This window comes from Cetorhinus maximus, chromosome 15, assembly GCF_964194155.1.
Source record: "Cetorhinus maximus chromosome 15, sCetMax3.hap1.1, whole genome shotgun sequence".
NCBI classification, from domain to species: domain Eukaryota; kingdom Metazoa; phylum Chordata; class Chondrichthyes; order Lamniformes; family Cetorhinidae; genus Cetorhinus; species Cetorhinus maximus.
Genome location: NC_135893.1, coordinates 94,172,975 through 94,197,215, shown reverse-complemented (window position 1 = coordinate 94,197,215; position 24,241 = coordinate 94,172,975). Strand labels below are relative to the sequence as shown.

Below are 24,241 nucleotides of genomic sequence, written 5' to 3'. Positions count from 1 at the left end.
ATTTGGCTTTATCATAATGCTGTGAAGCATCTTGGGACGCTTCATCATGTCAAAGGTGCTAAATAAATACAAGTTGTTGTTTTGTTGCTTGCAGTTGCTTTGTTAACTGAAGTGAACCCAAAGATATTTGCACCAAGTTCTGTTCCTAGAATAGGATGATGGACGATTGCACCATTGACTGATCTCTCTCTTTTAAATGTGAAAAACTTTTATGAGTCCCTTTCAATTGTAACCATATTATAACAATGTCGCTAGCGAGATTTACTGCCGGTATGTCCATGTTCTTTCATGGTCCCCCTGATTACAACTTCACATCGGCGATGAACAGCTGCACAGATAGGAGTAAATATTACATAATCGTCGCATTTGCATGCTGTATTCTGTAGCAAATCAAAGTAGCATAATATTATCCATGAAAATAAATATAGCTTGCCTTGGTGATGAAAGTGCTCATTATATCCTCCTGTAGTGGAAAAAAATCCATATCAAGCTTAAAAATATACAGGGCCATGGGGCAAGAGCGGGGGAGTGGGCTTGCATTTTTTATATTAGCCATGGGATGTGGGTGTCACTGGCTAGGCCAGCATTTATTGCCCATCCCTAATTGCCCTTGTTCAAAGGGCATTTAAGAGTCAACCACATTGCTGGTGGGTCTGGAGTCACATGTAGGCCAGCAGATTGCAGCAGATTTCCTTCCCTAAAGGGCACTAGTGAACCAGATGGGTTTTTACAACAATCAGCAATGGTTTCATCGTCATCATCAGATTTTAAATTTCAGATTTTTATTGAATTCAGATTTTACCAACTGCCTTGGTGGGATTTGAACCTGGGTCCCCAGAGCTTCCAGGTCCCCTGGGTGTCTGGGATACTAATCCAGTGACTATGCCACTGCCTTTAGAAGAGTAAGAGGTGACTGGATTGAACCTTAAAGATCCTGAGGGGTCTTAACAGGGTGGCTGTGGAGTGGATGTTTCCCCTTGTGGAAGAATCTAGAACTAGTAGGGGTCACCCATTTAAGTCAGGGATGAGAAGAATTTTTTTCTCAGAGGGTCATGGGTCTTTTGAACTCTTCCTCAAAAGGCAGTGGAAGCAGAGTCTTTGAATATTTTTAAAGCAGAGATAGATTTTTGATTAACGAGGAGGTGAAAGGTTATCGGGGCAGGCGGGAACGCGGAATTGAGGTTACAATCAGATCAGCCATGATCTTATTCAATGGCGGAGCAGGCTCAAGGGGCCGAATGGCCTACTCCTGTTCCTAATTCGTATGTTTGTATGTGGGATTAATTGGATAGGTCTACCAAAGAGCTGGCACAGACAGAATGGGCTGAATGGTCTCCTTATGCTCTATTATTCTACGAAAAGAATGCTTATTTCCACTCCTCCAATATCTACTGAGTAAAGACAGAGTGGTATAACGCTGAGGTGTTGCAGTTTCCTTTGCCTGTTGGCTCAGGAAGTTAATGCCCAATGGAGTAGAGTTGCTAAGATTGCTCTCAGTGCTCCTGGGTCGAGAGTACTGACTGGGGTTTCTCCTCCTGATTTGTTATTCAATATCGCCTGCTATAAAGTGGGTATATATGGAAGCTGGGTGTGACTGGACTTGGTTAAAGCACCGTCCACAGTCAAACAGCCTGAAAAAACTGTCGAGACTTGCTGGTGTGGAATTCAGGGCTGCATGTACACCTACAAACGGGCAAGAATTAGATGAGCTGGAGTGAAAACATTGGCTTAAGAAACAAGTTGCTCTCATGGCAATGTTAGAAGAATATTTGAAAGAGAAATTGGTATTAGGTTCTTTTTACTTTTGAAGCCTGAATGATCCATTGGTACAACCAATTACTCACTGCCCATTGCTAATGAGTGATATGGTGTGGCTTGAAGAATTTCAGTCCAGCTCACTGCTCCTACCAACCTGGCTGGAGGGAAGGAAGGAAAGAAACTTGAGAATCCAGTCACCTGGGACCAGGCCCATAAATTTGCTTTGTGGTCCAGGCTGATGACTGATAGCCCGTGAGATGACCTGCGCTCTGTCTGAGAGTGTATTTGGTACAAAACAAGCTGGCATAGTTGACGACAAAAGGTTGTATCTCATCATCTCAATACACTAAATAAGAAAGTTTGAACAAGATTTTAAACCATTTTTTGATTAAAGAGAGTGCAACTATTTTTTTCCCTCCCATTCTGTGCACGGCACCAACACTTGAGGCCAGACGAGCCTTGAATTCAGCTGGAGGTTCTTTCAAGTTTCTTTATGACAGCTGGTTTAGATAGCATGGCACCCTAATTACTCAAACGACATTCCCATTTGAGGAAAGGGCTAATATGCATTTGACAGCTTTAAGAGGTTAAAAAGACCTTGCATTGGCTTGTCTGACGAGGGATCTAGCCCTCAAGGCCCCTAAGCAATGGAATTAGGAATTGTTAAGATTCAGTGAAGTGAAGCAGATGAATGGTGGTTTTCACTGAGCTCAAAAATATATTAAGTCTTGGATGTTTTTAACTGCCACGTGAATGAGCGGTTTAAAATAGTTCATTTGCTCATATATTTTGCTGCATGATTGGCACGTGATGTGATGCTAAATTGACGAGAGCCTCCAATCTCCTAATACGTTAATATGCTGAAGCCCCTAATGTATCAAAGTGCTGAATAGTTGGTCAGGCTTTTCAAGCTTAGCCGTAGGGTAGCTGAGCAGTGACCAGGCAAGATCCAGGTTTGATTCTCAGCCTGTCCATTGTTAGCTGAACTCGGTCAGAGTGGCAAACCTAGAAGGACAAGGGCAGCAGACGCATGGGAACACCACCAACTGGAAGTTCCCCTGCACCATCCTGACTCATATTGCCGATCCTTCACTGTCGCTAGGTCAAAATCCTGGACTGCAGCGGTTCAAGAAGGCAGCTCACCACCACCTTCTATAGGGCAATTAGGGATGGGCAATAAATGCTGGCCCAGCCAGCGAAGCCCACATCCCATAAAATGAATTATTTTTTTTTTAAAAAAGCAACGGTACAGTTGCCTACTTGAGAGGACCCACATCAGTCAGGGTTCCTGCTGCTTCCGGTGGGCAGGATATGGCCCTGATCTGGTACCTTTCCATGATGGAATAAGTTAACAATACCCATTGTCAGCGCTGAGCCCTGTGAACCATGGTCACTTGGGCAAACCCATTTTTCATTGAACCATACAAAAGGATAGCTGTCATGTGTCAGGTATACAAAGCCCTGGTTGGTGCACATTTAGAGTACTGTGAACAGTTCTGGGCAGCACACCTTAGGAAAGATGTATTGGCCTTGGAGTGAGCACAGTGTTGATTTAGCAGAATGATACCTAGATTTCAAGGACTAAGTCATAAGGAGGGATTAAACAAAAGAGGATCGTATTCACTGGAATTTGATTTAATTGAAGTTTTCGATATATTAAGGGGAGTGGATTGGGTATTTCTGCGTGATGGAATGTCTAGGATCGGGGGTATAGCCTCGAAAGACCTTTCAGGAGTGAAATTAGGAAACACTTCTTCACACAAGATGAAGAAGTTTGGAACTCTTCTGCAAACAGCAATTGATGCTAGATCAATTGTTCATTTTAATACAGATTTTTGTTAGCTAAAGATATTAAGGGATATGGGTCAAGGACGTGTATTCACAAACTAGCCATGATCTCACTGAATGGTGGACCAGGCCTGAGGGGCAAAATGGCCTCCTCCTATAGGCCTTTACCTCAGCAATGCATTAATGTATTTAGAAGAGGTGAGAAAGGGATGGAAATTAAATTATGCCGAATTGTCTTAAGTATTTTGTGATTATTTGTTCTTAACTCACATGCAGGTCTTGGCCCCTCGACCTGCTCTGCTATTCAATAAGATTGTGGCTGAGATCCTTCTACCTCAGCTGCATTAGCCCTATACTGTATCCATAACCCTTAATTCCCTTAGTAATCAAAAACCTGTTGATCTCCGATTTGAATATACTCTGTGTCTGAGTATCCACAGCTCTTTGGGATAGAGAATTCCAGAGATTCGCAACCCTTTGATGAAATTTCTCAGCATCTCAGCCCTAAATGTTTGATTTGTTATTCTGAAACTTTGACCCACAAACCTGGACTCTCCAGTGAGGGGGGAAATCCCCCCTTATCATTTACCCTGTCAACCCCCTCAGTGGTCTTATATGTTTGAATACGATCACCTCTCATTCTTCTACACTCAAGACTATACTATTTTGCACACTTCACGCAATATTTAAACCAGATGAATTTTGATAATTGTGGAACTTTCTTTCAGTTTGGATTACTTTGACTAGTTAAACCACCTTTTGTCTTGCATTTTTAATCAGCTGTGTTCTATCCTCGAGTTTAAGCAAAATCTTTGGGAAGTCTTAAGGAAGAAAAAAAAATTAGTGGGAGTGGATCAGTAGCTTAAAAAAATGGTAGCTGATTAAATTTATTGTTCTTCTTATGTGAATCTCAACACTCAGCCACCCAAACTAAACCCAAATCCAAACTAAACCCAAATCCAATTCTCCGTGAGTGTGTGTGTGTATGTGTGTGTGTGTGTGTGAGTGAGTGTGTGAGAGTGTGTTTACACACTTGCATTCTCACACTGCTTTGATTTACTGTTGTCCCAATTGCGTCCAGCTATGTCAGCACTGCTATCATCTATCTCAGTGTGTATGCGCAAATGCAAAAATAAAACTAGATATTGTATACCACAGCATACAGTATATCTACCAACTGAAGCACCGGAGTATCCCTTGATAATAAAAAAAAGAATAAATAGAAAATAGAAAATTGCCTCAGTATCGTATTGCTGAGATTTCTTTTCCTCTGATGCCAAATGCCTGCATAAAACACACACCAAATCTTTCCAGTGTGTAGAAGGAAGGTTATGTTTCTGGCTGCAGTGCCAAGATTCACATAGTGATAGTTATGCAACTGTGAAACCTGATTCCGTTTCTAGAGAACCCATTCTGCACACGTTGTAGACAACTGTTATGCGGATAAAAGCAAGATACTGCAGATGCGGGAAATCTGAAATAAAAATAAAATGTGCTGGAAATACTCAGCAGGTCTGGCAGCATCTGTGGAGAGAGAAATGGGAAATGTTGATGTACAAAGGGATCTGGGTGTCCTTGTACACCAATCACTGAAAGCAAGCATGCAGGTGCAGCAAACAGTTAAGAAGGCAAATGGTATGTTGGCCTTCATTGCGAGAGTACAGGAGCAAGGATGTCTTACTGCAGCTGTACAGGGCCTTGGTGAGACCACACCTGGAGTATTGTGTGCAGTTTTGGTCTCCGTACCTAAGAAAGGATATACTTGCCATAGAGGGAGTGCGGCGAAGATTCACCATTCTGCCATCCTGGGATGGCAGGATTGTCGTATGAGGAGAGATTGGGTTGACTAGGCCTGTATTCACTGGAGTTTAGAAGAAAGGGAGGGGATCTCATTGAAACCTATAAAATTTTGACAGGGCTGGACAGACTGGATGCAGGAATGATGTTTCCACTGGCTGGGGGGGTCTAGAACAAGGGGTCACAGTGTCAGGATACGGGTATGGGGTAGGCCATTTAGGACTGAGATGAGGAGAAACTTCTTCACTCAGAGGGTGGTGAACCTGTGGGATTCTCTACCACAGGGGGCTGTGGAGGCCAAGTCACTGAATATATTTAAGAAGGAAATAGATAGGTTCCGAGACTCCAAAGGCATCAAGGGGTATGGGGAGAGAGTATGGCGAGAGAGAGATAGAGGATCAGCCATTGAATGGTGCAGCAGGCTCGAAGGGCCGAATGGCCTACTCTTGCTCCTTTTTTCTATGACTCTTCAGTACCGAATAAGAGTCATACTCAGCACAAAACGTTAATGCTGTTTCTCTCTCCACAGATGCTGCCGGACCTGCTAAATATTTCCAGCACTTTTAGTTTATATTTCAGTTATGTGGCTAGATTGGGGAAGCTGGGACTGTTCTCCTTGGAGAAGAGAAGATTAGAGGAAATTTAATGGAAGTTTTCAAAACCATAAGGGTTCTGGGCAGAGTTGATGGGGAGAAACTGTTGCCATTGACAGGAGGATTGAAAACCAGAGGAGGCTGATTTAAGGTGATTTACAAACGAGGCAATGGCAGCATGAGGAAAAATACTTTTACGCAGTGAGTGGTTAAGATCCAAAATCCACTGCCTGGCAGTGTGGTGGAGGCAGATTCAATCATGAAGTTAAAAAAGGAATTAGATATTTATCTGAAGAGAAACCATTTGCTGGGCCAAGGGCAAAGGTGGGGGAATGGGACTTGGTGAGTTGCTCTTGCTGAGAGCCAGCATGGGAATGATGGGCTGAATGGCCTCCTTCTGTGCTCTAACCATTCTATGACAACAGTGCAATTAACACAGGTGATTGTGTTTAAAAAAAATGCCTCCTGCAACGATAGTAGTTAAGGAAAATGTATGCACACTCATGGTAGCTGTCAGCAATTGAATGCCATTGCTAGAAATGAAGGTGCTGGAATTATATGTAGGTGTAAGTTATCATGGGTGAGTCCTTGTATATGATGTCTGTGGCCACCCATCACCCCACCAGCCTCTGTTTCCTGTGCTAGAGTATTGTGTAGCCCACAAATAAGAATGTGTAAGAAATATGTAAAGTCCTTTGTATTCTCAAAGAGTTGGACACAAACAATAGGATTTTGACCAAGAACAGTGTTCCCACTGTTGGGCAAAATCAATCAAAAATATGGTATCTTTTTTATCTCACGTGATGGAAATTTGTTAGAAAATTGTAGTTGGGGGAGAGACTGGTAATTAGTTAAAAGACAAATAAATATACAAGTAAATATACAGGACAAGTTGAATGCATTTGCCCTCCAGAGGGGACACAGGAAGCATTGGAAGAGGTGAAGTTCTACAAGGGGCAGAATCTCTGTTTCTCTCGCCAAGAGCAAACTTATGGGGAATGGAGAGGACCCCAAAAAATGAAATGAAAGGTGTAGATTCACAGAAGAAATTGCACCGTCAGCGTGGCATTGGGCTGCATTTTACGTGCCACCCGCTTGGGCATGTTTCTGGCAAGGGGGGGGCGGCATGTAAAATAGGGCAGGTGCCCACCACCCCCCGAGCTCATCCCCATAATACGGGAGGGAGTTTGGTGGACAGGCGCCAAAAGGTGCCCGCCATGTTTAAATAGATAGTCAAGGGTCAATTAGACTTGTTACCAAGCCAATTAACCCTGATAATTCACTGCCCACACCATAAAACGGTTGGTGTTTGCAATCGGGTGGGAGTGGGCATTCCAATTTCTTTTTTAAATAAAATTTCTTCTAAGGGTGGGAAGGAAGGGGGAATTCTATCTTCAGCGGCTGCCCTTTTGTGGATCGGGGTTCAGCCCCTCTAAGATAGAATCCCCCCCCGCCACTTTCTTCCTACCCGCCTGCTGCCTTAAACTCACCACCCCTGACCCCCTCCCTAACTTTCCCAAACTCTCCCTGCCTAAGACCCCAGAACTACCCGTTTTCCAGGGATCCATTGGGCCGCCGCTTTCTTCCTGGTTGCAGCCCTGGCAGTGCCCACCCATGCGCTCTTGGCGCTGCTGGGTCTGATGGAGCTGCCGGCCAGTTGGGTTGGCCTGCAGCTCCCGAGGGGGGACTTCCTCCACGGTGAGGGGCAGGGGTGCCACACTGGCCCTGTTTGACCCACCTGCATGGGTGTTATGTGGCTGTGGGGCGGGTGGCCGACTTTACTTCTGGAGTCAGCTCCCTCCCTCCCTCCCTCCCCTGTGTAACATTCAGCCCATTCATTTCATTCGCACTCAAAACTCCAGCTGAGGTTTGCCTAGTTGTTCACGCTTTTTAACTCACCTCTGCACACAGTGCATGGTTACCTTGTATGTTTGCTCCAGAGTTACCTTAGCTATGGAAAATTGACCACAGAACTTAAAGGGGTTTCACAAGTGAGGCATACCCCCACTCTGCTGGCGCAGTAGTTGATGTATCCAGACCACATATGATGTATTTGTTTGTTTTGACACCTTTTACAATCTGTCCTGATCACAGTTGAACTTTAACCTTTGAATTGCAGTTGTAAATTTCCCCGAGCTTTGTAAAGCAATGTAGACAAATGTTGTTTGTTATTTTAAAGCGGCCGTAAAACTAATAACAGTGGGCATTGCCTAAATATGAGCCTCTTAAATTGGAGTGAAATACAGAACACAACGCCTGTCTATTAAGTCAGACCTTAACCTAAGCCAGAAAATCGTATTTACTGATGCTGGGGTTAATTTTCTCCAGTAGCAAACTGATTAATGCGTCTTTTCCTGAGATTCTTTTGTGCGCTACTTTAATGTGGTTCTTGGTTAATTTATGTAAGTAAAGGCTGTTAAGTGAAAGGACAAAGAATTGACATGCTGACGTCTTATATGGTGGATCTATGACTTAATGACTCATTATTGACGATTTTGCTTTCTCTGTCAAGCCTACCTGTCTAGTTGGCGCTTAGCTTTTGTAAAGTGGAGTTTGACATTTTTTTCATCAAACCACATCTGTACACGAGAACGTGCTGCCCACGTGTTTTTTTTCTAGTGTTTTGGTTGCGATCCTTCACCGATCAGATTTCTTTTCTTCTGTTATGACATGTGGAGAAACTCGCTTGGGCTGTTAGTGAAATTTTAGTCTAGCTGGATGGGATATATATATATATCTTTACACCTATCTTTGTGGCTAGCCTGCATCCGTGGTTGTGGAGGAGGAAAGTAGAGAGAAACTCTAGCCACTTCCAGCTGTTCTTCCCCCCCAAAATTTTATAACCTGGCCACTCCCTAAGCCAGGAATTTACAAGCAGCTGCCAATCTACAGAAACCTGCCGCTAAAATTACCCTGTAATTGACTTCAGGGTTTGCCCAATTAGATCACATTTCCACAGGCAGTATCTGCACAGCGCCCTTAAAGGCAGCAAAAGCAGCTGACAGTTAAACAACTTGCCCATTGTTGTAGCTAACGTGACAATCGTACTGCAGGCTACCTGTGAGCAGTGCTGTGGGGGAGCAGCTAACATTTGACAAAATGTTTTCCTTAATCCCAGTACTGTATGCAGCACTCGCCCCTCCCCCGCCCACATAAGACCTCAAGCTAGAGACACCTTAGTTCATAGCACCCTCGCCTTTGAATCAGAGGGTTGTGGGTTCATGTCCCACTCCCGGAAACCAAGAACTGTGATTGTACTCGAAAGAGTTGCAATCTGTGACTGTTGATAACTCGAAAGAGTTTCAAACATAAAGCCAGCAGCCGATCCAAGCCACCTTAAAAACCAAATTGCTCACTTTGCCTTGCCTCGGAGAAAAGTGGGCTGGGTGTTTCCTACGACCCTGAACAATACGCGGGATCAGAACGCGATGTGGCCCCTTTGTCCATCTGCAAGAAGTTAAATCACAGCAACAACAGACAAACCTTGTAACAAACTCGAGCCTTTTGCTCTGTGGTTTTTCTATTAAGATTTATTGCCGAAGTTTTCCAGGACAACACTGTACTCTCGTAATACAACAAGTAATTATTTTGGGTTATCTGTGAAATCCAGCACGAGCATGCAGACATAATGGCCTGGAGTTTGCAGTTGCAATGGCGGCAAAATTGTCAGCGTTTGCTGTCTTTACCACCATAAAGCACACAGTGATTTCTGGTGTCAACATGGCAATTAAACATGGAAATCCAGGGGCAGAATTTTTCCCTTGGCCGGGGTGCTCGGTAGGTGTGGTCATCGGGAAGCTGACCACCACTCACGATCGGCACCGCACCACGATTGTACGCCAATTAAGGCCCACCCAGTGTGGAACGCAAGCGGCAGCGCTGAGTGTTGCCTGTGTGGGAGGGCGAGCAGGCCTAGTGCAGGCTTCACGCGTGCGCGCGAAAGAGCGTTTCAATTTCCCTGAGGCACGCAGCAGCCTCAGGGGGATGAAGCGCTGTTTAAAAAAAACGAATGAAGAAAATAAAAATGCCATGAAACATGTTCCCTCTGTCACATGAGCAAGGACATGTTTTTAATTCAAGTGTAAAATTTTAATTTTATTTTTATTTGCTTTAGGAAACCCTCATCCCGCCCGTGGCTGAGGTTTCCTAAAAAGTGCAAAGGCCGCTTGGCGTTTTTGCCCGCCCGCCAACCGTAAGGTTGGACGGGCAGTGTAAATTTGAATTTAATTATCTTTTAACAGGCCTTTTATTTGTCGGCGGGCACGTTGCCAACTCCGACGCACGCCCGCCAAACGAAATAGCGATGATGTTGGGATGCTTGCCCGATGTCATCACGCGTCATTTTACGCTCGGCCGGGTCGGGCGCGTGCCCGCCTGCCAAACTCAATATTCTGCCCGAGAAGTTGCTATCAGTGATTTCTTGCTCCTCCATGAGGTGTGTTGAAGTCCACACACGTGGAAATCTTTATAAATCACTTGAGTTGGCATAAGCTTTTTAGACTCCAATCTTGGTACAAAAACTCCAAAAGATGCTATGCTTTGTTGAATGAGATTTAACTAGGTTTTTAACTGTCGTAATTACTGCTGAACAGCCTGTCTGGCCCTGAAAACCAATTTTATATTTGTGCAATTTCAAATTTGTCCATTATGATATAACTTCCAGAAGTTTTTAATACAGTTCTTTGCAAAGTATGATATTTCAGGTTCTACCTGAATCCCATGTATATGTTCTAGTCTTTATTTAGCTCTCTGTAAAATTGTTAAAAAGGAAAATCAGTGCATTTTGCTTCCTGCAAAAACAAAATACTGCACATGATGGAAATCGGAAATAAGAACAGAAAGTGCTGGAAATACCCAACAGGTCAGGCAGCTTCTGCGGAGAGAGAAACAGAGTTATTGTTCCGATGACTTTTCATTCAAACACATTGCCCCTCCGTGACCTGAAGTATTAACCCTCTCCACCGATGCTGCCGGGCCTGCTGAAATTGTTCCAACGTTTTGTGTTTTTATTATTAATCTCATTTTACTTCCTGGCTTGCTGAGTGTGAATCTTTTTTCATTGCGATTGATTGATTGCTTTAACCTGCTTGATTACACCACCATTGCTGGACCCCAGAGAACCCTTACAGTTGAAGCTGGAATCAAATTAACAATGTGAAAGGTGAACTCCATGGCACAAAGATTGCTAGATCTTCGTGGGCAGAATTCTTTGAGGTCAGTGGAGCGCGTCACCATTTTGCTGCCGACTGCAAAATCCAGGCAGTTACCACTTAATGGCAAGATTTCAACCATGCCGGGTTTTGTAGAGTGCATGAATCCTTACATTGTCACTAAGCTTCGTGTGTGACCTCAATGAGGTTCTAATTGCAGAGGGTATAGTAGATCTGTTTGGACCACTTGCGTGGGGATGTTCCATGAACACAAACTTGTTACGGCGTTAAATCACTATCGTTCACTATATCTTGCAAGATCTTTTATTGTTATACTCTTGATGCAATTCTTTTTTACAGCTGCCAATTTTAGCTGCGTGAATAAATGGTATACAAAAGTCCGGCATTAGTCTGGGTTTTGCCGTTCTCTGTGAATAGATTCTATTCAGAAATGAGCTCTGGGAAATCAGCATGTAAAAGTCTCTGCAGCCTTGCAGCTCTTTCATATCACAAAAGTGTTGCCTGTTCCAGAACTGGATTCACAAACTTTTCATCATTTATACCAGATGAGTGGCTCGTTAGCTGCCTGAGATGTGCTAGGTGAATTATTACAGGGACAAGGTGACTGAATTTCTGCCAGCCACACTAAACACTTGATCCTGGTCGTTTAAAAATGGTGTATTCTTACTATTTTGTTAGTGAATCATAAATAATTTAGAGGATTAAATTTCTTAATGAAAAGAAAATAGAAAAACAAAGCCCTTGGTTATTTCCATGTTAGGCTGGCTGAAACCTATATGATTTGTATCTCTGAACACTCGAGTCGGGTCGATAATTTAAAGGCACTTTAATTAAAGTAATTTTACTTGCACCAGAGAATTATTTCTATTTATCACACGGTGGATAAAAACAGTTTAGATGGCTAAAAGCTTTCTGTTAGTTTATAGTTGAAATAACTCTACCAATTGAACCTTGTTGCAAGACCAAAAATGGCTTAACACTTTGCACATAGGAAATGCATGGTTACCAAAAGGAAGTAAAAGCAAGTTTGAAAACATTTCTCAGCATTTAGAGGATCATTTACATGTGTGAGATTTAAACTTCATAAAGTAGTTTCATTGAGCTCAGGGTTAGGGAATTTGGTGACTTTAAATGTAATATGGGAAAGCAGAAACCAGGGCAACTGCAGTCTCAATCCATTTTAAAGCTCTTGCCTTGTGTGGGTTTGCTGGTAGGGACTCTGACTGGTGATGTGCGATAGAGAACTTCATTCAGAGTAGGGTCTACCGTAAAATTATTTAGTTACCTTTTTGTTTGTGTAAAATATGTGTATTTTTTAGCAAGAATTGATTGTCTTCAAAATCGTTAAGCGCTCTTTAATGCAGTGACTTTCAAACCTTAAAAGCATGAATTTTGTTTTTAAGTTTGACAAAACTCGCACATTTTTCCAAACAAGGTTCATCTATATATTTACAGATGTTATGTTATATATCAGATATCAATGTCTTAATGTCAAGGAACAGGTGTATGCCTATATCCTTAGTTTGTATTTATATTGAAAAAAGATCCCTACCTAACATTTTTTGATTCAAGTTAAATGGAGCTTAACATGTCGGCAAAATTGATAGTTGGGCTAAATTTCACTGCTCAGCTCTCAGGTATCGCCACCTTTTTGTTCTGTGTCTTGCATAGGGGGTATTTTGTAAGATGTTAATAATTCTAGTTCATTATGCTAATTGGATATTCATATCTGTTTGAACTGAATTCTCCCCTGTCTGAATTAGTTTGAAATTGATCACATTTTGTTTAAAGAGAAAACACCACACAGCATTTGCAGATGAATGGAGAACCTATGCTTTCTGTTCTATCCTCACTTGCCTGGGATTTAAATATATATAATAGACGTTTCCTATTTCTGTTTTGTACATTAATACACGGTGCCCCAAACAGATGTATGCTGCAGTCAGAAGCTTTCCTATTCATCTCTGATTTCACAAACACGCTGCTGTACCTAGATGTAGACACTGAATTCCTTACAAACTAATACTGGACTTACTAATTACTGACCTCAAACACTTTAAGCTGTCAGACTGTGTGCACAGTAGTCATTAATGAGTAGGTATTCCAAGACAAATGATGCCACAGGAAAAAGAAGTTGTAAAGTTTAACAAAGCATGTTGTTTCTAACTGATGCAATGTGCCAAAAATGAATGATGGTGCACTCCGTGTCTGGAGTAAAACATGGCTGGCAGATTGTAAGGATGGGTTAAGATTTCTTTCACGTAGTAAATCATAGGTCAGTATGAACGTGGTGTAATAATTACTTCAGAATCATTACAGCATTGTAAAACTTGACTGTTTATGAGTATGTGTTATGGAAGGAACACATGAATTTTAAGTGGGGAATATCCATGTCAGGGGACATTTGTTAATAAAAAAACAAAAACAAAAATACCTGGAAAAACTCAGCAGGTCTGGCAGCATCCGTGGAGAGGAACACAGTTAACGTTTCGAGTCCGCATGACACTTCAACAGAACTAAGGAAAAATAGAAAAGGGGTGAAATATAAGCTGGTTATATTTCACCAGCTTATATTTCACCCCTTTTCTATTTTTCCTTAGTTCTGTTGAAGAGTCATACGGACTCGAAACGTTAACTGTGCTCCTCTCCGCAGATGCTGCCAGACCTGCTGAGTTTTTCCAGGTATTTTTGTTTCTGTTTTGGATTTCCAGCATCTGCAGTTTTTTGCTTTTATCTTGACATTTGTTAATAATTTTCCTAATTCAATGAACCAGTGATCTTTATATATACCTAGAAGATAACTTGATTAGGTTACTAATAAAGCCTTTCTACCCAACTCAGTTCTATAAATTCAGTTTTTTTAGCCTTTTGCTTTGTGGATGCAAATTCTGAAATGAGGAGTGGGTTGATCAAATAACTTATTCAGACTACAATTAATACTATGAGCATCATGTGAAAGATGTGTTTGCTGCAGGGTGAGGAGGACTAGGACAGATCTAAGGACCAAGAACTCGGTTGTATAGGCTCAGCTACAACAACTGGACCAGAATGATGAGTTGTTCATGTCCTTGAACTAGCTAGCCTCTGGTTGCAATGCTTTTAGGCTATTGAGAAGCTAAAATACTGCAGATGACCAATTGCACAACATCAAGAACTAACATTTATATAGTGGCTTTGCTGCTTAAAACATCCTTTACAGAGTGGAGAAGAGAAAAATAAGTAATTAAAGCAAAGTGTGCCGAGCCATGGCGGGGAAGTCGGGTGTGGTGAAAAAAATTGTTTTTCAGTCTTTTAAAAGTGGACAAAGAGCTGTAAACACAGCAATAACAAATCCTAGATAGTCAGCCTGATGCAGCTTCCTACAGTGTCCTACAATGTATGGTAGAGTGCAATGTTCAAAGGGGAGGAGCTGAAGGGCTAAAGTGCTGACTTTAATACAGGTGGAAATGGGGAGAGTTGTATAAGAGTGGCTGATATTTTTTACCAACTCTATCATGAAGAGATATTAATGTCTATAATGTTATTGGAAATTATATTTAAATTGGAATTGTAGTAGGGTCTGTGTCTATGTGTGTGTCTTAATTGGATTAAAGCCAGCTAGTCTGGGTGCTTTGATGTATAGTAGTTTGAGATGTTAATGAGATAAATGTAAGGAAATTAAAAGGTAAAGTGCAATTTGCATTTGTTGACTAAATCATTCAAAAACTGGGTAAAATCTCGCACCTAGCTGGCAGACGCCAAGCAATGTGTTTATATTACTAATAAAATTCGTGGAATGAAAGGATTATTGTTAGGAGAGGTAAAGTTAAAAAATCTAATAATACAATGGAAAATTTACATTCAAAGGGGAAGCTAGGTATAAACAGAAAGGAGTTTGTGTGTGTGTCAGTCAGAGGCATTTAAGATCTAACCAGCCTGTAAGCCTACAACTGCATCTGCAAAGGAACCAAATTGCAAGGAACCTCATTTTAAATTCATAAGGTCAAATGTGCTTTGCCTGGTGTCTGTTTAAAGTCTACGGGTTACTGTTGCCTTGGTGAAGATTTACCTCGGAATGATTAATTTTGGGATTTGTTTAAAAGTTATTATGAAAATTAGTTGTAGACATGTGTATATGTTTAATTTGTTGTTAAATTAATAAATGTTTAATTTAGTTTTATATAAGAAACCTTTTGTGGTTCGGTGGTCTTATTCCTGAATTCAGAGCTGCATTTCAAACATACCAATTGAAAATATAGGTTATGACAGTTGTTCAAGTTTCCCTCTGGGATTTAAACAACTCAGCCTTTACCAACTGCTGTGTCATACAACTCCCAAAGCCTAAATTTCCCCATGACTCCTGCTGTTAAATACTTTATGGGCTGCCCTTCATGTGCTCTTCCATTCTTCATACTAGTCCCTCAGTAGAGAGTGTTAGCAAGTTATTTCAGTATGGTGTGTATCATAAATGATGTTTACATCAGTTACGTAGAGCGATTGGAGAAGTTGGGACTGTTTTTCTTGGAGAAGAGAAGGTTGAAAGGAAATGTAATAGAAGTATTCAAAATCATGAAGGGTCTGGACGGGGTGGATATAGGGAGGAAGTGTTTCCATTGGTGGAATGATCAAGAACCAGAGGGCACAGAGTTAAGGTAATTGGTAAAAGATATGATGGTGACATGAGGAATAACATTTTCACGCAGCAAGTAGTTAAGATCGGGAAGTCACTGCCTGAGAATGTGATGGAGGCAGGGTCTATTGAGGCTGTGAAAAGGAAAGTGGTTCACTATCATGAAAAGAAAACAAAATGCAGGGTTACGGAGAAAAGTCAGGGGAGTGGCACCTTAGAGGGCTAGCACAGACACTGACTGAATGGTCTCCTCCTGTGCTGTAACCGTTCTATGGTTTTATGAACTAGCCATTTTGCAAAGTTGTGGCAATTTCCTTCTATGACATTGAGCAATTTTAAGTTTTTTCTTCCAGATTTTATTACAGTACTTGTAAATATTCTTGTGTCCATTAAGGTATCACTTAGTCGTTCGATAGTACAGAACTTGAGTATTACTGAAAAAAGACATTTTTGTCAAAGCTTTTCATCTTGCACTCATCAGGACAATCGCAGGAATACCAATGTCAAGGGAAGCAACAACTTAATACTTTAGGAGAAGAGAGTGTTGATTGGTTGGCAAATGGACACTGATTGGTAGAGGCTTTGCCATGGCGAATGCACCAGTTAATGGTGACTGACAATTAACTGACAAAGATTGTTTGAAATTAAACCAGGCAGCTTGACTCTGATTGGTCAAGGCATTGCCCTGAGGAATGAGTCAGCGAATGGCTGTCACTTGTTTTGTTTAGCTGAAACAGGCGCAATGTATGAACATGTTCTTTTTGTCTGTAAAGAACATTGCCCTGTGTATTAATATATGTAGCTTCTAGTACAGGCCAATGTGCCACATTGCGAGCCCAGCTGACAATCTTAAATTGGTTGTCAGCGTAATTCTTAGCACACTGGACAACACTTGCTAAACAATCCTCAATCACAGAATCACAACTCACGTTGGACACTGTTTGGAGTTTTGCAAGTATGGGCTGGTCGGGTACAGTCTGTACCTTGCCTGTTGCGAACAATGGAAGGGACATGCTGTTTGATATGATCTACCAGTCTTTGGGACATACGGCCTACATACCTAGCATCACACTGGCACTGAAATTCATAGACCGTATTACTCATTTGTGTGATAGGCAGAACGCCTTTTTGGCTTGACGGCAGCATCCTGTTAGTGGTGAATAACACTCATATAGTAGCAGCGTGAAACAGCTAGCTTCCCCTGTTGCTCAGCTTTATGAGATACCTTGCCCTTCCAGGATAATCTGAGGTAGACTGGACACTTTTCAGGGCCAAAAGTGACATCCTTAGGCCCGTTCATGAGTTTGCACTCATATAGATATGGAGTGCAAGCTTACCTTCATTGGTCAATTGGGATTCCTACAGTACCACAAGCTATAAGATTGGTCTTATCAGCAACCTTGTAAGTCGGGCCCAAGCCATTTGCTCACCATGCAAGCTTGATGCTGAAATAGGCGCATCAAAGGAATCCTGCAGGATAATGGCTACCCTGGTCAGATCATTTCGCGTTTTATCATTCTTGCAAAGCTCAAAACACAGCATCCAACATTAGATGTGATTCCGCGATTGGACAACATTTGCTAAATAATCCTCAGTGTGCTAAAAATTACGCTGACAATCAATTTAAGATTGTCAGTCAGACTTGCAATGTGGCACATTTACATGTACAGGGAGCTACATATATTAATGCACAGGGCCCTGTCCTTTACAGACTGAAAGAACATGTACACACATTGCACCTGTTTCAGCTAAACAAACTAAGTGACAGCCATTCACTGACTTATTCCTCAGGGCAATGCCTTGACTAATCCAGAGTCAAGCTGCCTGGTTTAAATTTCAAACAATGCTTGGCAGTTAACTGTCAGTCACCATTAACAGGTGCATTCTCCGTGGCAATGCATCTGCCAGTGTCCACTTGCCAACCAGCGCTCTCTTCTCATACAGTATTAAGTTGTTGCTTCCCCTGACATTGGTATTCTTGCGATTATCCTGATGAGTACAAGATGAAAAGCTTTGACAAGAATGTATTTTTTCAGCACAGCAATACTAATGTCCTGATGTCCTTAACATAGGCCCCAAGCATCCATCGAGCCACATTTTTACAATGTATGATCTTATTTAAGTGTGTAATTTTTTTAGAAAAATAAATCAACCTATATTTCTATTTATTTTTATACATCAACAGCCCTGAAACGGTCTTTTGAAATTGATGATGTAGATGACGGACCACCATTTTCGCCTACTTCTCCGCTGAACTCTCCTTTCACTCCTGGCCCAGCGTCTGTGTTGTCATCCAAGGCCACGGAAAGCTTTGTTACCAGCACGCCACCTCCAGCTTCATATCACATGAGGATCAGTAGGAATTCAAGTTCTATTCCAGCGCCTGGTTCAACTCAGTATAGAAAGGTTGCTTCAAGCCAATCCTTTAATCAAGGCTCCAAACCCCTTCCCAGGGCTAATGGGAGTACAGCAGCCACTTTAGCACGCGTCTCCTCCTTCCAGAGCAAAATAAATCCAATTGGCTTGGCTCCATCCTCCAGACCTGATATCGGTAATGACTGCCTGCATGGTTCTACATCTAGCCTTGTATATCCATCACCTTCAAGATTAAACTCGCTGTCAAGCCCACTTCAAAGTCCATTGGGACACAACGATTTGGGTATTCAGGCAAACCATGTGTCACCAGCAGCTTTGAAGAAATATTCGTCACAGGGCAACATGTTCCCTTCAGAGGTGGAGCCATCTGTGAATGAAGGCACAGCCAGTCATGGTTCCATGTCATCCCTTGATCTACACATTGCTGATGAGGACCTAGCTCTGGAAAACAAACCATCATCGAATCCATTGCTTAAATCGAGTGCGTCTCCGCATTCTGTGGCACGGTCTCAGCTTATACAAAGCAGCATGCCAGGCCAAGTGCCAAATACAAGAATGGAACAAAGAGAGGTGCGGATCACTTCAGTTGATACCTTCCCCAGTTTACGCTTGAATTCTGTACAAAATCTACGAGAAACAAGGTCTGTACCTAATAATTCCTTTTCCAATGATCTTGTTGATTCCATGAATAAAGCTCTGGAGACGCCATCTACGGGCACTGACCTCACGGTAAGACTGCAGCCAAGATCACAAATGAGCCAGAATGCAACAAGTGCGAGTTCTTCCCCAGTTTCCTTGGCAAGATCTAAACAGGCTCTCTCAATGATCTCTGTGCGCGGTAACATGCATCAGTCTGGAGAATTCAGTCCTCCTGCTGTGAACGCAGAGTCCAGCCCTCAGTCCGTGCATCAGATGCCCCAGTTCAGGCTGGTGGCCCAGCCGCAAACTGTTCAAGTCAGCAATCCTGCTCGAACCTCCGTGCCAGGTTTCCAAGCAAGGCTGACGCGGAATTCAGTACTGAGTGAGGATCCAATGTTGAGTCCACAGATAAAGGAAAATCTGGGATCTGAGGTGAAGAGGAATCCTTCCTTCTCAAAATCAATCGACTTGGGAATAAGCTATCTTGGTCCAGATTTCAAAGTGTCAGAGAGTATCTACCATGATGGAAAAGTGGAGAAGGAAAATCGGGATCTAAGTCTTGAAAAAGAAGTAAACATGCAGCTCAAGAAACAAGGTAAGACATATCTTTGAGTGCTCTTCATTAAATGTATAAAGCTTGCATCCTATTGTTTCATGTTGGAAGCACAAAATAATTCATTAATTTGCATACAAAGAACTGTTGTTTCATTTTTCAGGACTTGTACTTCAAATAAGCCCAACCCAGTTCTTAGCAAAGATTGCAAATTGAGAGGATGGTTTACAAAATGGCTGAAAGGCTTTTTAGTATTCAGAGGCTTATTAAAATGTGTGTTAATATCTTAAATTGCCCTCAATGTGTGGAAGGAGGGTGAGGGCAGGTTTGAGATAAGCCTTGCAGCTGAATAGACTGCTGACGCTTGCTATGGTGGCTCTCACGCGAGTAATAGACACTCGGGTGTGAAACCATAGAAGCTTGCAAGGAGGCCATGCCTTCAGAAAAGAGGAGAAGTTTGGCAGATCAGTGATTTGAGGGGAAAGATGGCAAATCTGTGTGCTTTGTACTTGAAGCTTCCATTGCAGATTTTTGCATTGTCTTTTTCCTTAGAGTTGCTTTGTTTCAAAGAATCATAAAAATTCTGGCGCAGGGTGACCATTCAGCCCATCAGAAGGTAGGTTAGGAGCCATTTTCTCGTCCAGGTTCTTTGAGCAGTTAGTTAAAAGAGAATTGGATAAGCATTTGAAAGGGAAGGATATAAAAGGGTACGGGGAGAAAGCAAACAGGGAACTGAGATTGGAGTAGTTAGTTTCAGTTGAACTAAAATGAGCTCAAACTTGATGGGATGAATGTGTTTTCTCAGTGATTCTATCATTTGAAGAAACAATTCATTAAGAGGTGTTACAATGTTGTTCTGAATGCCAGTTAATGTTGTTGCTTTTAAGTTTCACGATAGATTGTTTTGAATTATTCAACATCTTCTAATTTTCATCTTTCACTTCAAAAGTGAATGCATTTTTCATATAATAATTTGACAATAATTACTTAGTGATTATAAAGTTAATATGGGATACTCAACACTGTTCCACATAAGTGAAGAAGTCCTCTTAACTTGTGAGTAATCAGGTTCTCTGAAACAATGGATGGAGTTAATCTTTGGGTTGAAACCAGTAATGACATTTTATTCTCTATATTTCATAATTTAGCAATGCCTTTTACTAAAATTATTTTTGCAACATAAGAGCCGCTAGAGCTAAATGTTTTAATCATCTCTGTCACCAGCTCTTCAAATTTGTGTATGGTTGCACTTACAGATGTAATAACATATTTTAGTCCCATTTATCCTTATTTTTAAACTTACTATATGGCGATTATAAAGGGCTAGAGGGGACCTTTCAACCTAATGAGTTGGAAACAGGTTGACCAGCAACTTTCAAAAGGACATTGGATGAATACTTCTAGGAGAAAAAATTGCAAGGGTTTGAGGAAAGAGCAGAGGACTGAGACCAGCTGGGTTGCTCTTTGAAATAGTCGATGGAGAATCGATGGACTGAGTGGCCTTCTTTAATGCTGTGCTTTTCTATGACAGAGATTTAAAGTGCAATAGGAGGTTCTTCAGCCAATCATATCAGTAATGAACTTCTGATAGAGTAAGCCCACTGCCCTGTTGACACGCTGTTGCCCTGTATTTTCATCTGCTACAAACCTTTATCCATTTTTCCCCTGAGGGTTGCAATGGTTTCTGGTGCAAGTATGAAGACTTGTCAGTATCTAAGTCGTTGTAATTTCAAAACATAATTGAATCTCCTCTTGGTTTTCTCTGTTCTAATGGAAACAATCCCAAGATCACAAGTATCCTCTCAGAATTTAGTTTCTCATCCAATGCTGTACATATTTTTTGACTTTAGTGTGCTTTCTATGATGAGCATGAATCTACACACAGAACTCTATATATAGACTGATCATTGCATTGTACAAATTTATCATAATTGCTTTGGTCTTGTATTTTGTATCCCTATGTATAAAACTCAAGCGGCTGTTGAGGTTTTTTTGTGGTTTCATCCATCTGCACTCGCAAGTTCAAGAAATTGTGTATTTGTTCCCTTAGTGCCTTCTCATAGAATCAGAAAAAAGAGCTATCCAATTGGTCCCATTCCCCATTCCCCATTCCATGGAGTTTGTAAACCGATCCTCGATTTCCTTGCCACTTTTCTCCATTCAGTGACAATTCCTCCTGTCTGCCCGTCTATGTCCTGGTGAGAATTTTTTACCATCCCCCTCGCTGTTTACCAAACCCCTTGTCTCATTGGCACCCATTATCAGTTGTGGGCAAGCTCTGACTATTCATAATTAGAGATCAAATTAAATAAATACATGAAGAAGAAGAAGAAAGGAATAGAAGAACAAATTGATAGGGTGGGATGAAACTCGCGTGAAGGATAAACACCAGCATAGGCTGAGTTAACGTTTCGAATCCAACATGACTTCTTCAGAACCCGCAGAAGGGTAATGTTGGACACAAAATATTAACTCTGTTTCTCCCTCCAACGGAGCTGCTGGGTGTGGGTGCTTATAAAATACCATAAATTGACCCATTCTGTCCCAGCTGAGATGGGGAACTCAGTTTTTGGCAACCTATACTTCAAAGATTATGAAATACAAACGAATAAAAATGGAATAATATTCAGAGTTTGCAATTAAACAAGGCAGTAGATTTTCCACACAGGTGATAAAATAGTTATAGGGTTATCCTACAAAGTGAATGCTTCGTTGTGCCTCCTTTCTGATAGCAAGTTTGCAATATATATCTTGTTCAAAGATGATTTATCCATGGGTAGCATACCACACTGGATGTACATGCTGCAACTTGGCAGCGTGTTGCACTGATGGTGATTAAAATAAGAAGCTAGCATTGATCACCAATGTGTAAATGCCCAAATCAGCCAGTTTGCTACTTCTGGGTAGGTGACAAGGAGCACTTAGCATTTAAGTTTAACATTTCCACTCACCGCAACCCTATTGAAATGGAAAGAAAACAGATTTGTCCAAAATTAGCAGATTTTGTTCGAATGAATCTTCCTTTAAATGCATTCCTTTGTGACGTTTATTAATATTTTCATGTTTTGATTGCTTGCCAAAAGGGGAATGTCAAAGTATTTTAGCACAACATTAAAGAACTACAATGGAGACCTTTTTCATTTAGCTTTGTTTCTGTCTTTTATGTAGTTCTAATTTGAGCTCATTATCCTTTTTATTGGCTTGTTGTGTAATGTGTTTGACACAGCTGGTTACGTAGCATAGGCACCAATCTTTTTTTTAACAAATGTAAAATTCCTTTGTAAGGGCTATTAGTAATCACCTTCAACAATCGGTTATTGTCAGCATTCCATAAGGGTTGTGTAAAATACTTCATTTGATGATGTGTTTTCATTGTGTGTGTCTCTGGCATCCAGTTCCCAGTCTTGGACAGTGCCTTAAGGGTAAAGAGGAAGTATTGAGTTGGGTGTAGGTGTTGCCCCCACTGGAAACTTTGGGGGTCAAATTGGACATTGCGGGGAGATGCAAATTAGGCAGAAATGCATTGGCTGCACATTGTATAGAGCATGTAATATGTAACCAATGCAATGTTGCCTGTTGTGCATCCCTGTCGATGTCCAATTTCACCTCCAAGGTCTCAAAGTCCTTGAATTGAGTCATTCAAGCCATTGGCAGCCACCTCCTAGCAGCCAAATGTACAGTGGTGATGGAAATAGGTGAGGGTTGGAAGTGTGAGTGTTACTCTTTTAAATTAGAGGATACTGTGTATGGTCCAGAAGTGAAGACTTTTTTTCATCTTCCAATTATCTGTTATTTTTCATGCATTCCATTTTCCAACAGTCTTTTCTATTCTTAAGTTATTTCACATCTTTGATCTTCCTGGACTAACTGTCTGGACTATCCAGTTGCTGAACGGGTCTCCAGTTGCTGTTAGGAACCACTTAATCATGACTCTTTTCTCCAATTTCTCTTGCCTGTACAGGAAGAGGCCACATGCTGCATTTCCTTACTTAGCAGGGCTGAGATTGGATACAGAGCAGAATGACGATTGAGCCTAATGATCTCTTGACAGCAATCAAGAGTAAGCACCCTGGCATTACTCAATGCTGGCCCCAGGATGATGAGTCCCATTAACGCACTCTAAGCCACCTTGGTTGAGATAGGCTGATTCAGCACACACCAGGGATTGAACCTGCAAACCTGTGGTAATATGCCTTTAAGGGATATCAGTAGTATATCACAAGAAGGGAAATGTCATGTGTCACCAGTCTTAGTTTCACTTTTGCTTTGAGCAGAGCACACACACACACACACATACACACACAGCCCTAAGGTCTTCAAGCTTTATACCTATGTATGACTTTTCTCGTGTGCCTCATCTTAAGAAATTAACACACAAGGTGTTTACCAAATCCCTTAAGAGTGATTGGTGCCAATTATGTCATTATAATAACTAAACAAACTCTATTTCCCTTGGTGCCATAGTATGAATCTACCCATTGTTGTCATAGAAATTGTAGCACAGAAGAAGAGAATTTTGTACATAATGCTGTACCGTTGCTAACTATTTAACTACAGTTATGTATTCTAATTGCATTTCCCTGCCATTTTCTCTATACCTTTCTTATATTCAGTTCCATTTTAAATAGTTATAGTCTCTACCTCAGTAGCCACTTGCACCAAAACATTTCACTTTCTAATAATCTTGTAGGAAATCTTTTTTTTCCTAACTGCCTCCTTCTTCTAGTGATACTTTTGAATCTATGACTTCACCATATAACCTCAATAATTTCCATCTTTGCTGTCTGCGGTGCATTGTGGGTATACCCTGGCAGGACCAAGCTGTGAATGTGGCATTCCTCTCGAAGTTGGAGCATCCAAGTGTGTTGGCACCCATCAAACAGAGGCGGCTTCGGTGGATCGGGCACTTCCGCAGGATGGAACATGGTCACCTACCCAAGGGCCTTCCATGTGGTGA

At 41.5% G+C, this 24,241-nt stretch overlaps 1 protein-coding gene across 3 annotated transcripts in view; it reads left to right on the top strand.

The window, feature by feature from the left end:
• The window catches only part of LOC144691007 (neuronal-specific septin-3-like), a 414,475-nt gene that overhangs the window by 34,709 nt on the left and 355,525 nt on the right, over positions 1-24,241 (top strand). For all 3 annotated transcript variants that reach the window (XM_078558980.1, XM_078558981.1, XM_078558979.1), the window contains exon 2: positions 17,902-19,326. In XM_078558980.1, coding sequence (XP_078415106.1) covers positions 17,902-19,326 — 1,425 coding nt within the window. The remainder of the gene's footprint in view (positions 1-17,901; positions 19,327-24,241) is intronic.